General features: G+C 50.7%; 1 protein-coding gene across 4 annotated transcripts in view; it reads right to left on the reverse strand.

Annotated features, from left to right (window-relative positions):
- Positions 1–13,344, reverse strand: part of SMG9 (SMG9 nonsense mediated mRNA decay factor) — a 183,550-nt gene that overhangs the window by 10,683 nt on the left and 159,523 nt on the right. For all 4 annotated transcript variants that reach the window (XM_029576582.1, XM_029576583.1, XM_029576580.1 and 1 more), the window contains one exon: positions 6,034–6,140. In XM_029576582.1, the coding sequence (XP_029432442.1) occupies positions 6,034–6,140 (107 nt within the window). The remainder of the gene's footprint in view (positions 1–6,033; positions 6,141–13,344) is intronic.

The raw sequence follows: 13,344 nt of genomic DNA on the forward strand, positions 1-13,344 counted from the left end.
AAAAATCCGTAGTGCCAGCGGTCATCCCCTTCGAGAAGGGAGCTCCGAGAGCGCAGGGTCCGCGGGATACGGTGAGGGTGGCGAAATCGGTGCCGCAGCTCCCGTGGCAGCCCGAGGACGCGGAAGAGGGGCTGGGGCCCCGGACACCGACCCAACCAGGTCGGGGGGCATCCCAGGAGGGACCACAGGCACCCGAGGAGTCTTTGCCGGCGGGGGGTGAGGGGGCAGGTCCCCGGGAGCCCCCAAACCCTGCAGGTACGCACTATGCATAAGTAGAATAAACTCAGGTGAAAAACGAGGCAAGCTGGGAGGGGGGTCCGAGGAAGGAGTCTCCGATGACCCAGGATCGGGCAAGCCCCCCTCCGGGGATAAATTCGGGGGTGAGACCTCCCGAAAATCCCTCCACTTGGACACAGCCTCAACAGCAGCAAGGTGCCGCGAAAGTAAAATGGCCGCCGTTCCCGCCAACGGTGGCGAAGTGGCCGGCCCGCGCCGCCCCTGCCGGGGGGAGGGGAGAGAGGAAAAAGCGTCTGCCGGCTGCGAGGTGCCTTCCCCACCCGGGAGGCACCTCGCGCAGATCCCCTCCCATGAAATCTGGGACCCCAGCTCGCCGCAGGCCGCGCATCGAGACGGCTGCGGCATAATAAAGAAACGTCGGAAGCAGGCAAAAAAGCCTCGGGGGGGGCCCAGGGGCACTATGAAGGTGCCGCGGGGGGGCCGGAGGGCCTGCACAACCCGCCAAAGGGATCCCTGCAGCTCCGACAAAAAAATACCGGACGGGCCAAAAGACCGCGAAAAAAGGCCGCAAAGCCGCGGGATCGCCTACCCACACGTGGCAAGCCGGCCTCACCGGCAGCCACGGGGCACCAACACCCTGTGAAGACAAATACCTGAAAAGGAAAACTGACACAGGGGAACAAAAACCAAACTTACCCCACAAACAGAGGAAGCAACAGAGAAGGCAGAAAGACACGCCTCCAAACAAGAGAACTTTTCTTTTTTTTTTTTTTTTTTTTTCAAAGAATTTAAACTTTAACTTGATTCAAAGAGCTCAATACCAAGAAACATGACAGGAAGAAAGAGAAAGAAATAAAGAGAAATCCTGAGAAAGAATCCTGTCAGCCTGGGGAGACCGTGGATCCCCCAACTCTCATCTGCTGGAGTCAGAAAGATACTGAGCTCCAGCAGAGGGAGCACTGGCTTATACTGGTGATGTCCCTCGAAGTCTGTTCTGACTCCATCTGCTGGACGGGGGACATAACCCACCGTCTGGACTGATCCTGGTACGTACAGGGAACGGAAATTTTCCAACTTAGGATCCCACCGGGAAAGCAATGCACATTGTAACGGTCTCATATGAGCAAATGCCCAAGGAATCACCTCCAGAGTGGATGCCATCGAGCCTAGAACTTGAAGGTAGTCCCAGGCCTTGGGCAGTGGAAGAGCCAACAAGCGTCAAACTTGTCCCATCAGCTTGTTCCGTGGATCCGTCGGGAGAAAAACTTTCCTGACAGCCGTGTCGAACCGGGGCTCCTAGAAATTCCAATTTCTGAGAGGGGATGAGGTTGCTCTTGGCCTGACTGATCACTCATCTGAGGGATTCCAAGAGAGTGGTCACATCTTGTGTATCGCTTCCACACAGCAAATCGCTGGACTTTGCTCTGATAAGCCAATCGTCCAGGTAGGGATGGATGAGAAGGCCTTTTCTCCAGAGGAACACCGCCACAACTACCATGACTTTGGTGAATGTACGGGGGGGGGGGGGGGGGGGTGGTAGCGAGACCGAATGGTAGGGCGCAAAATTGGTAATGCATTCACACATGTTGGGTTTGTGGCATATTGTGGACTCTTGGTCGAAGTGGCGATGACACCTCCCATGGGGAGGGGCCCCGTGGGGAACCACAGCGATTGGCTAGACTCAATGAAGCGGACACTGAGGAAAGAAAGCTTTATTATACTGCTGTAGAAGAGTTGAATCTTGCCCAAGGAACAGACAGTACTGTAGTCCAGCGATAACACTGTGGGCTCAGACAGTCTCTGTAGTAGATGGTTTCACCCAGATGTAGCAAAGGTGCGGTAGTGTTCCGCAGCGTGGGATAGGCCGAGCACCTGAATGGTGGAAAGGAGAGAGCTGGAGCGTAGTGGTACTCACAAAGTAGCAGTGCTGATAACTTCCTTTTGAAGAGAGGGACCCAAGGTCCGAGATGCAGGATACCCTGAGTAGAGTAGGCCCTCGAGGAGCGAGTACCTAGGAGCATTGAGGGTTCCTGAAAGAAAGCAGATAGGACCCCTGAGCAGCAGGTGTCCTAAGGTTAGGCAGAATAACCCGGAAGGCAAGTAGAAGCGAGAGGCCCCTAGAGGAGCGGGTACCCAGAGCTTCTTGTAGGAGCGAGATACCCCGGAGGGTAGTGAGGAATCCAAGCGAGCAGCTTAGAAGTGGTCAGTGTAGCAAAACCGAAGTCCTTGCTAACTCGTTCAACTGGAGCGTAGTGGTGGTTTAAATACCTGGAGGTACTTACGTCATGCGGTGGGGCCGCTCTCGAGGTGCCCGCCATGACGCACTCAAAAACATAGGCAGCGTGCGCCCTATGAGGCCTCAGGAAGAAAGCATGGAGGAAGGGGGGGCGCCCATGCTGGCTCGGAGATGCCGAGGGTTTTGGCAGACAGCAGTGGAGGCAGCCATTCTTCCAATGGAGGAGGAAAAGGGTAAGAGGTGAGGACCGACGGACACAACACCAGGATCATGAAGCGATGGAACTTTTGATGATCCTCGTGTATGGGAATGTGTAAGTATGCCTCCATGAGATCTAAAGAGGCCAGGAATTCGCTCTTGCGTACCGCCGCGATGACTGAGCGGAGAGACTCCAAGCGAAAATGCGGTACCTTGAGAGACCTGTTTACCTTCTTGAGGTCCATAATCGGGCGGAAGGATCTCTTATTCTTTGGGACTACAAAGTAAATGGAGTACCTTCCTGTACTCCAGTTTTCTGGAGGTACCGGCTTTACAGCTCCGAGAGCCAGGAGACGTTCTAGAGTCTGAAGAACAATCTGCTGCTTGACCTGGGGGCCGCATGGAGATGTTAAAAAGAAATCTGAGAGGTCAAGCAAATTCCAAAGCGTAGCCTCGTTCTATTATGCTTAGCACCCACTGATCGGAAGAAATTGTGGCCCATGTCTCATAAAATCGGGACAGGTGACCCCCAACCAGAGGGATGGGCTGACCCCATCTCATTGTGTAGTCTTGGAGGCGGAAGAACCACCTCTGCTCCCCCGAAAGGACACGGACCAGGCTTGGCACCTGGCTAACGGATGTCGCTGTCCGGCCACTTGCTTCCTGTGCTGCCGAAACCTCCGTTCCCCTCAAACGCGAGTGGGATGATGGAAACCCTCTGGAGGGTTTCGGCCTGTCCTCTGGTAATTTGTAAACTTTGTTCTCCCCCAGGGACTTGATCAATTGCTCTAAATCATCCCCGATAAAAAAAACAGCTTTAAACAGGATAGCCCCAAGCTGAGCCTTTGAGAAAACATCCACTGACCAGTTGCGGAGCCACAGAAGATGCCTCTCCGACACTGCAGACGACATGGTGCGAGAGAAGGTGCGGAGCAGATCATAAAGTGCGTCTGACCCATATGCCACCGCAGCCTCCAAATGCTGCGTCTGCTCAGATTCCCCCGGAGGAAGATCTCTAGTCGTCAGCAACTGCTGAACCCAGCGTAGGCTCGCTCGCAGCATATAACTGCTACACACTGCCATCCGGACACCCAGGGCGGACACTTCAAAGATGCGCTTAAGCAGGACTTCCAGCTGGCGATCCTGAAGATCCTTGAGAGCTGCCGAGCCAGCGACTGGAATAGTGGTTTGCTTGACAACAGCCAAAACTGAAGCGTCTACTTTAGGGGACCACAGGAGCACCAAAAATTCATCTAAAACCGATAAAGCTAATCCATAGCTCAACCAACTCTTAAACCAGCATCCGAAGCATCCCATTCCCTGGTCATCAGCTGCTGAAGCATGGGATGGACAGGAAAAGCCCGGGTCGGCATTCGCAAACCTGCGAGGACCGGGTCCACCAAGTCCTGTTGTGGAGCCTGCGGGGGGAGATCGACCCAGAGCTCAGCTAGAACTGCCGGAATGAGGGGTTCTAGTTCCTCCTTCTGGAACAGACATACCACCTTAGGATCATCACCCTCTAAAGGAATCTGTTTCCCTTGCTCTTCATCCAATCCCCCGCCCGCGGAAGTGGGAGGAGAGGCTCCTGCATGTGCAGCCGCACTGCACAGAACCTCTGGAGCGGCAGATCCTCCTGAAGCCACAGTGCCTTTCAACTTCGCGACCCTTAGATATGCAGGAACATCGGCACACTTGGCTACCTTGGGGGGCGGGTCCCTGCATAGGTCCTATCGGCAAGGCACCACCTTGTGGAGACCTGGAAGCCAAAAAGGCTTTATGCTTAAAGGAGGACAAAATCTAAAGAAAAAGAATCAGAATCAACATCCTGACTCCCTGGGAAAGCAGAGTCCCCCTGTAAGAAATCCTGATCTAAAGTATCATCAGGACTGGCAGGGACTAGAGACAGCGCTGGGGGAAGCTCCCCCTCCCCCATAGCCCTTGCCTGAGCTGCAGCAAATGTGTTTAAGATGGCTGCCGTCCCTGCACTAAGGGGGAAAGGATCAGTCCTGAGCTCCCAGGGAGCTGATCGTTTTTGAGCCCCTCAAGGCTTGGCTACTACTGCAGACCCTGAAAAAGAGCTGCCTTCCCCTCCAGGAAGGCAGCGAGAGCAAATACCAGCCCTATAAAGTTGTGCAGCCAATTCTCCACATGCTATACAAGATGCCTGTGGCATTGTGGGGGGGGGGGGGGGGGGGGGGGGGGGGGAATGGCCCAAAAAATGCAGCAAAATTCGGCAAAAAATGTAGCAATTCAGATGGGCAGGGGTCCTGGATTGCAGCTGACCAAAAAAGAAAAATTTTCAAAAAACTTTGGGGCTTTTTGTTTTACACAGTGCTCAGAATCACAACAGGTTAAGAGAGGGTCCGGACCACCGGTAATCTCTTCCCCGGCTGCTTACGTTTCTGGAGCCCCACGGGGTTACCAACCCAAGCTCCAATAACTTGCTACCAGAGAGGATGACCCCGCAGGATAAGGAGTACACTGCCTTCTGTAGCAGAGCCTCTTCTCACTTTTTTTTTTTTTTTTAAGTTGCTTGATTCAAATTTTAAAGCTAGCTCACTCTTAGTTAATCTTTAAGGGATAGCCTAACCCCAGAAACAGGGCAAGACTGCAGGATTTGCACCACCTCCACCTGCTGGAGACAGAGAAATACCGAAGGGATGCAGGAAGTACACCAGGTTAAGTGAGGGTGCCTTTCAAGTTTTTCTCTTTCTCCAACTGCTGGAAGGGATGCATAACACATGGTGTGGACTGATCCGGGTACGTACAGGGAATGATTAGAGTTGGGAGGGGGAGGTCTGGCCATCACCTGAGTTTACGGCTTGGGGATGGGGTCTCCTTACCCTTAAGGGAAACTGTTTGGCGCAGCAGGTACTATCCTAAACACCTTATTGGGCAGACTGGATGGACCCCTTTGGTCTTTACCTGCCAACATTTACTATGTAACTAAGTCTAGCATAGTAGGTGGACCTTTAGCCAAACTGCATGTAGGTGATCCCAGGGTCATGGGGAGGGGGAACAGTATGCACACATTTCCTCAAGTTCATGTGATATCTTATCATTCTTGGTTGCCTGCAAAGGTATGCTGGGTACTACCTACTTAGCATAAACTGTGCAAGCTAAAAGTGCCTGGGTACTGTATCACTAAACAGGATATCTGAAAATTGCCCCCACTTAATAGGTACCTCCAGTAGCCAGACTATCTAATAGCGTCACCTCGTGTGCTCTTTATTGCCAGGAAGGATTGGGCAATGAGCATGGGCAGATGAAAACCAGGATGCAAAGGAGCAGAGGAGATGGGTCATCCAAATGTCAGTGGGGGTGGGAGGGGTGGACGGAGACACATTCTGGAAGATTCTTACCCACATGCGGATAGTACTCAGTGCCCTCGCTGGCTCCGGATGCGCCCCCTGAATCGTGGCTGGGGGATGGGGTGGAGGGTTTCAGCATCTCTGCTGTCTGCAGAAACCTGTCATTCACAGAAACATAGACAAGGACAAGTAAGGTTAACCCGCCACTCCAGCCAGGCTGTGCAGGTGCCACGGTCTGAAGAAGGCATCTCTCCTATGTTGAGGTAATGGAAATTAAATGTGTGTTTGTATGAATTTGTATGCGTGCTTCTCTCTGTGTTCATGTGTGTGCATGCTTATGTGGATGCATTTTTCACGGTCTTCCATTATAAAGAAAACTGACAAGCAAGGGAGTGTGGAGCTCTACCTGTCCTTGTCTCGCTGGGAAATAAGGGGGGGGGGGGAGAGTTTCAGAGATGGGGAATGCTGACTGGCAACTGTCACTACTGCCCCATTCTGGGTCCAATGTATGAAAGAGTGTGATAAAACTGTACACTGAAATTTAGAAAACAGCTTCTTAACCCGCATGCTAAAAAAAAATGTTAACTCCCGAAGCAGTAAGCTAATATTATGCTAATGCAGCAAGAGCTAAAATCAATGCGCTAACACAAAAGTGTGGCTTTACATAGTCAGAGAGCACATTTTAAGTTGGAGGAGGAAGGAGATGCCGAATTACCATGGCAAATCCCCTGAATCTGACACTAGCCGCTGAGGAAAGCAGAGACGGAGTGCTCCATGCACCACCTGTTTTGCCAGATGGCAGCTCATCCTGGAGGGGGAGCAGTCAATTACTCTCCTATCCCTACAAAACATTCACAGTGCAGTTTCTCTCTACTTCTGTCTTGTGTGTGGCTAAATATTAAAAATAAATAAATAAATTCTCCAATAGCTATTGTTCTTTCTGTATGATCTTACTCTGTCTTGTGTGTTGTGGTATTATCTTGCTAGTTATTTTTAAATCCCTGTGAGTTTTTAAGAGAGAACCACAGGACTCTTACCTACCAGATTTTCTGGGTCTAGTGTAATCAGTTGCACAGCAAGGGGTATCTAATCAAGCACTACAAAATTCTAGTTACAACATAATTCTAGCACTTGTGGTCTGGCTGAAGATTGCATAGCTTACCTGGCTCTTGTTTGCTAACTTTAACAGTCTAATTTAATATAACTTTATTCTTTAAGTTCCCCAATATATAAGAAAATTATTGCTTACCTGCTAATTTTCATTCCTGTAGTACCACGGATCAGTCCAGACAGTGGGTTATGTCCCCCTTCCAGCAGATGGAGTCAGAGAAAACTTCGAAGGGTGCTCCCGTATAAGCTAGTGCACCCTCTGTCATCCTTCAGTATTAAGAATATCAAAGCCTGAAGAGACAAGATGGATGGATCAAAGTATAAAACCCTTTCAACTTGAACAACTGTACAGTGTGTACTAAAAAATTTAAGAGGCAACTAACTTGCAAAATAAACCATGAAACAGCCACTAAACACGTGGTATATGGAAAACAATTTGAGCAGAGAGATAATCCCAATCCCATAAATCCTTAGGGTGGGCGTCTGGACTGATCCGTGGTACTACAGGAACGAAAATTAGCAGGTAAGGAATAATTTTCTTTTCCCTGTACGTACCCGGATCAGTCCAGACAGTGGGATTTACCAAAGCTTCCCTACTTAGGGTGGGCCCCGGATAGCCCTGCTCGAATGACCCGATTGCCAAAGGAGCCAAAAATCGATGGCTGTAGATTCAAATGATAGTGCCGAGCAAAGGTATGTAAAGACTTCCAGGTGGCTGCGCGGCATATCTCCTGAGGCAAAACGGATTGACTCTCCGCCCAGGAAGCCGCATGAGCTCGGAGGGAATGGGCATTGATGCCCACCGGAGGATGTCGACCGGCACCAATATATGCTGAGGCGATGGCCTCTTTCAGCCAGCGAGCAATGGTGGGTTTCGAAGCCTTGGCCCCCTTGTTTGGGCCACTCCAAAGTACAAAAAGATGATCCGACAAGCGAAAGTCATTTGTGGCCTCCAGATAGCGAATGAGGATGCGCTTAATATGAAGCTTGAGTAGCTCACGGGAATCTTCAGTTGAGAAAGACGGGAGTTCCACCGTGTGATTCATATGGAACGCGGAAACAACCTTGGGCAGGAAAGAGGACACCGTGCACAAGGAAACTCCTGAATCCATGAAACGGAGATAGGGCTTACTGCACGATAGCGCCTGAAGTTCCAAAATCCTGCAGGCAGAGCAAATAGCCTTCAAGATAGGAAGACTATCTTGAGCGTAAGATCCTTGAGGGTAGTGGCTTGTAGTGGTTCGAAAGGTGGGCTGCCTAGAATTCGAAGAACTAAGTTGAGGCTCCATGAGGGACACAGAGCGTGTACTGGAGGCTTAACGTGAGAAATCAGACGATGTCCGGGTGAGAGGAGAGGGGGGTTCCCTCCCGATGCTGGCTCAGGGAACAGAGGGCAGCCACCTGTACCCTCAGGGAATTGTAGGCCAATTCCTTTTCCAGGCCCTGTTGCAGGAACGACAGTATCTGAGCCATCGAGGCGCTCCGCGGCGAGACAGGTACGGAAGCCAACCAGGTCTGAAAGACCTTCCAAACCCGGACATAGGCAATGGACGTAGAGGTCTTCTTAGCCTTGAGGAGGGTCGAGATCATGGCCTCCGGGTATCCTCATCTTCTCAGCTGGCACCTCTCAAAAGCCAGGCCGCAAGACAGAAGCGATCTGCCTGGACGAAAAATACCGGACCCTGGCGCTGAAGAGGGCCGTCCACTGCGAGGTTGACCAAGTCCACGAACCACGGCCAATGTGGCCATTCTGGTGTCACCAGAATTACTGGACCGTGGTGACTCTCTACTCTTCGGATTACCTTTCCCACCAGGGGCCATGGCGGAAACACGTAGAGGAGAATGTGCTGCGGCCAGGGAAGGACTAAGGCATCCACTCCCTCCGCACTGTGCTCTCTTCTGCGGCTGAAGAATCATGGAATTTTGGCGTTCCGTGGAGTGGCCATCAGGTCCAGGTAGGGAGACCCCCACCGACTGAATAGACGTGCCACTGCTTCCTTGGAGAGTTCCCACTCTCCGGGATCTATGCGTTGATGAATCAAGAAGTCGGCTTGAATGTTGTCCATTCCTGTGATGTGAGAGGCCGCTAGGCGGAAAAGGTGGACCTCCGCCCAGGCCAGCAAATTATCCGTCTCCCGAGAAACACGACGACTCTTTGTTCTCCCTTGATGATTGATGTACTCTACTGTTGCTGCGTTGTCTGACAGAATCCGAACCGCCCGACGCTGGACTAGGGGGAGAAAACACTTCAACGCCAGGCATACCGCTCTGGTCTCCAAGCGATTGATCAGCCAGGATGCTTGCAACTCCGTCCATGTCCCCTGTGTCGATTTCATCTGACAGAACGCTCCCCAACCGGAGAGATTGGCATCTGTGGTGACAATCACCCACTGAGGGACTGCCAGGGTTACTCCCTTTAACAAATGATCCAGGTTGAGCCACCAGGCTAGACTATCCTTGGTTCTCTCTGGCAGCGGGAGGATGGCCTGAAACTCCTGAGAAACCCAAGGTACCAGATCGATAGTGGATGCCATAGTGCCCAGAACCTGAAGATAATCCCAGGCTATGGGAAGAGAGAGAGCGAAATGAATCGCTGTACCTCGGAGTTGAGAGCCTGGGCCCAATCCGGACGCAGCAGTACCTTGCCCACAACTGTATTGAAGTGTACTTCAAGGAAGTCCAGGGACTGAGATGGACTAAGGCTGCTCTTGGAGAAGTTGACCACCCATCCCAGGGACTGAAGAAGATGCAACACGGTCTATCGCTCGTTGACACTGGACCAGGGACTTTGTCCGGATGAGCCAATCGTCCAAATAGGGGTGAACCAGGATTCCCTCCCTCCTGAGGGCTGCCGCCACTACTACCATTATTTTGGTGAAGGTACGGGGATATAGACCTGAGAGCACGGGGTCCCCCTTCTTAGCTGGTGGAGAAGGCCCTGGAGGGTCTTGTGGATCCTCAATATCCAATTCCTGCATGACATATGGGATGAGCGGATCCAACTCATCCCTCTGGAAGAGAAGCAGTACACAGGGATCATCCCCTTCCATCTGAGCCATCAGAGAGGGTTCATCCAGGTCTGGGTCCGGGAGAGGGCTTTGAGAAAGAGGAGCCAAGCCCCCGGAGGATTATGGACCACGCGGACCATGGAAGGTGTCTTGGTGAACCCCAGGTCCTGAGGCCCCCATTCCCTGAGGGCATCCCGGAGGCCCTGGGAGATCAGCCATCCTGCTCACCTTAGGAGGAGGCCCTGTTGGATCTTGCTGCTGTCCCATTCTGGCAAGGTAGGCACTGTGCATTAAAAGCACAAAATCCGCCGAAAATGGAGGTGGTCCAGAAGAAGGCACGGAGAGGGGGTCTCCTGCGGGTGGACAAGTGTCCAGGGGGCTGACAGGGGTCAGGATCGGCAGCAGCACTGAAGAACCGGTTTCCGAATCGTCCCCTGGCTGCTCTGGATAAGTTGGCTCAGAATTAAAGATGGCCACCGTTCCCGCGCTGGGCAGGATTGGGGCCAGCCTATGTGCATCGAGGAGCGCCATCGCACACAAACCTGCTTGTCCTGCTGGCTGCGAGGAACCCTCCCCACCAGGGAGGCATCTCGCACAGATCCCCTCACAGGAGAGCCGGGAACCGGGCTCTCCGCATGAGCAGCACCTCGAGGACCGCAGCATGGGACTGTGAGCTGAGCCGCCGACGAATCACTGATGAGTGGCTGCGAGGAGCAGGGAAAAACCCCCTCTGCAGCATTACTCCTTCTCCCCGACCTGTCTGAATTGCTATTTACACCACACAGAGGAATGTTGCGTCTCTGTGGAGGCTGTCCCGAGGCAAAACGACTTCTCAGGGCAGCGGGTCGGCTCGGAGGAAAAGGGGGACAGGTTGGACCACCAACTTGCGTCCCGGGGCTTACAAATCTAACCTGCAAGTAAGAAAGGTACAAAAACTTACCCCCCTCCCCCCCCAAAGCAAATACAGCAATGGAGACTGAAAAACAGCTCTTCCTGAAAGTTAGATTGCTGGGCCCTAGTCAAGGGTCTGAGCTTTCCCTGTCTCTCTTTTTTTTTTTTTTTTTACTATCCTCTGTTAACCTTGATCCATCTTAAGATAGGAAGGAAGCTAAGAAATAGAGAAAAATGCACTAAATTTAGCTTTTCAGAAGTCTTAGAGGGGTCCTAGAGTTCAGCCACTCTCATCTGCTGGAGTCAGAAGAATACTGAAGGATGACAGAGGGTGCACTAGCTTATATATATAGCTCCCGCCTTACACCCCCCCTCCCTGTGTATATAGCTCCCTCCCTACTCCCCCCCTTCCCCCCCCCCCCCATTTTTTAACTATTGCCTCGGGCTCCCAGTTAGAGCCCTCCTAACTCTTGTTTATGCTGTTGTTATCCACTCCCACATCCCTGTTCTATGTATTTTCTACCTGCTGTTATAATGTAAACCGATATGATGTGTATTTTAATGTCGGTATAGAAAATCTGTTAAATAAATAAATAAATAAATCTTAAGATGGATCAAGGTTAACAGAGGGTAGTTTAAAAAAAAAAAAAAAAAGACAGGGAAAGCTCAGACCCTTATCTAGGACCCAGCAATCTAACTTTCAGGAAAAGAAAATTGGTTCTTACCTGATAATTTTCGTTCCTGTAGTACCAACAGAACAGTCCAGACTCCTGGGTTTATTCATCCCTGCCAGCAGATGGAGATAGAGAAAAGCCTTTCTGACACTGCTTGAAAACGCTGGTGCCACCTGCGGTAGCTCAGTATTGATCTGTACCCAAGCTGAAAACACACTATGTGCAATAAACTGACATAAAAAACCATGTCAAACAACTTTGAAAAAACATGTGAATTCATAACAAAACAGAAGTTTGCTCAAAAGAATACGGCTGAGCGGTCAACTCTCCCCTCTAACCCGGGCGGGCTCTGGACTGATCCGTTGGTACTACAGGAACAAAAATTATCAGGTAAGAACCAATTTTCTTTTCCCTGTACGTACCCGGATCAGTCCAGACTCCTGGGATGTACCTAAGCTTCCTAGAGAGGGTGGGACATGGAGAGTCCCGCTCGTAAGACACCTTCACCAAAAGACCTGGAATCCGAAAATCCAAAATCCAGAAAAACAGAGAGAGAACGGGAGGCCCGTGATCGGGAGCCCCGCCCACCAACCAGTCATCAGCACCGGAGCGCAAAACGAGCGACACCACCAGGCGAAAAAGAAAAGAAACCCACCCATCATCAACTGCCTGCAGCCCCGGTAAGAAAGGGAAGAAAGAAAAAGGCAGGAGCCTTTTAAAAAACAACAGAGAGAGAGCGGGAGACCCGTGATCGGGAGCCCCACAGCGCAAAACGAGCGACACCACCAGGCGTTGTGCGCTGAAGGGGCGCGACAAAGGGGCACTCCCCTTTGTGCACCCCTTCGTGCAAAGCGCAGTGCTAGCAGTACTCAATCTCTAGATAACTCCTGAAAGAACAAAGAATGGCAAACCATCAACCCCCCAAAGGCCATAAGATCAACATAAATGACCCAAACACAACAATTGGAAAGACAGAGAAATGAAAACAAAAATAAAACTCAAACATCAACTCTCAACCATTACGCACAACAACAAATCTCTCAGCAGCTACTTAACACTTTCTTTCCTACTTTTTAATGCTCACGCTATAATTAAAAAAATACCAATTGTCAACGACCTTCTCCATGATGAAAAACCAGATTTCATAGCTATCACAGAAACATGGGCAAAAAACACTGATACAGTACTAATTAACCAAATTAATATCTCTACCTACAGAACTTTGCCAATTCCCAGACCTAAAAAGAAAGGCAGAGGCCTTATGCTAATCATAAAAAAAAAAAAAAAAATTACAGATGAAATTAATCCCAACAAGCAATTGCTCTCCACTGGAAATTGCACTATTTAATTCTCCACATCTACAAATATGTCTGGTATACTGCCCCCCCTAATAGTCTAGATAAAAACTGCTCATCACTTATTGAATTTTTCCTGACCAAAATATCAATCAACAAACCCATAATTATTCTTGGTGACTTCAACCTACACATAGACACTTCCCCCACTCTCCTACCTGTACCTCAATCATTGACATACTATCATCACTGGGTCTCAGTCAAATTATCAATAGCCCAACACACAAAGCAGGTCATATACTAGACCTTGTCTTCATCAACACTAACATTTGGTCAAACCAAGATAACAAAAATACCATGGTCAGACCACTCTATCATCCACGC

The sequence above is a fragment of the Rhinatrema bivittatum genome, chromosome 14 (assembly GCF_901001135.1).
Source record: "Rhinatrema bivittatum chromosome 14, aRhiBiv1.1, whole genome shotgun sequence".
In the NCBI taxonomy this organism is placed as follows: Eukaryota; Metazoa; Chordata; class Amphibia; order Gymnophiona; family Rhinatrematidae; genus Rhinatrema; species Rhinatrema bivittatum.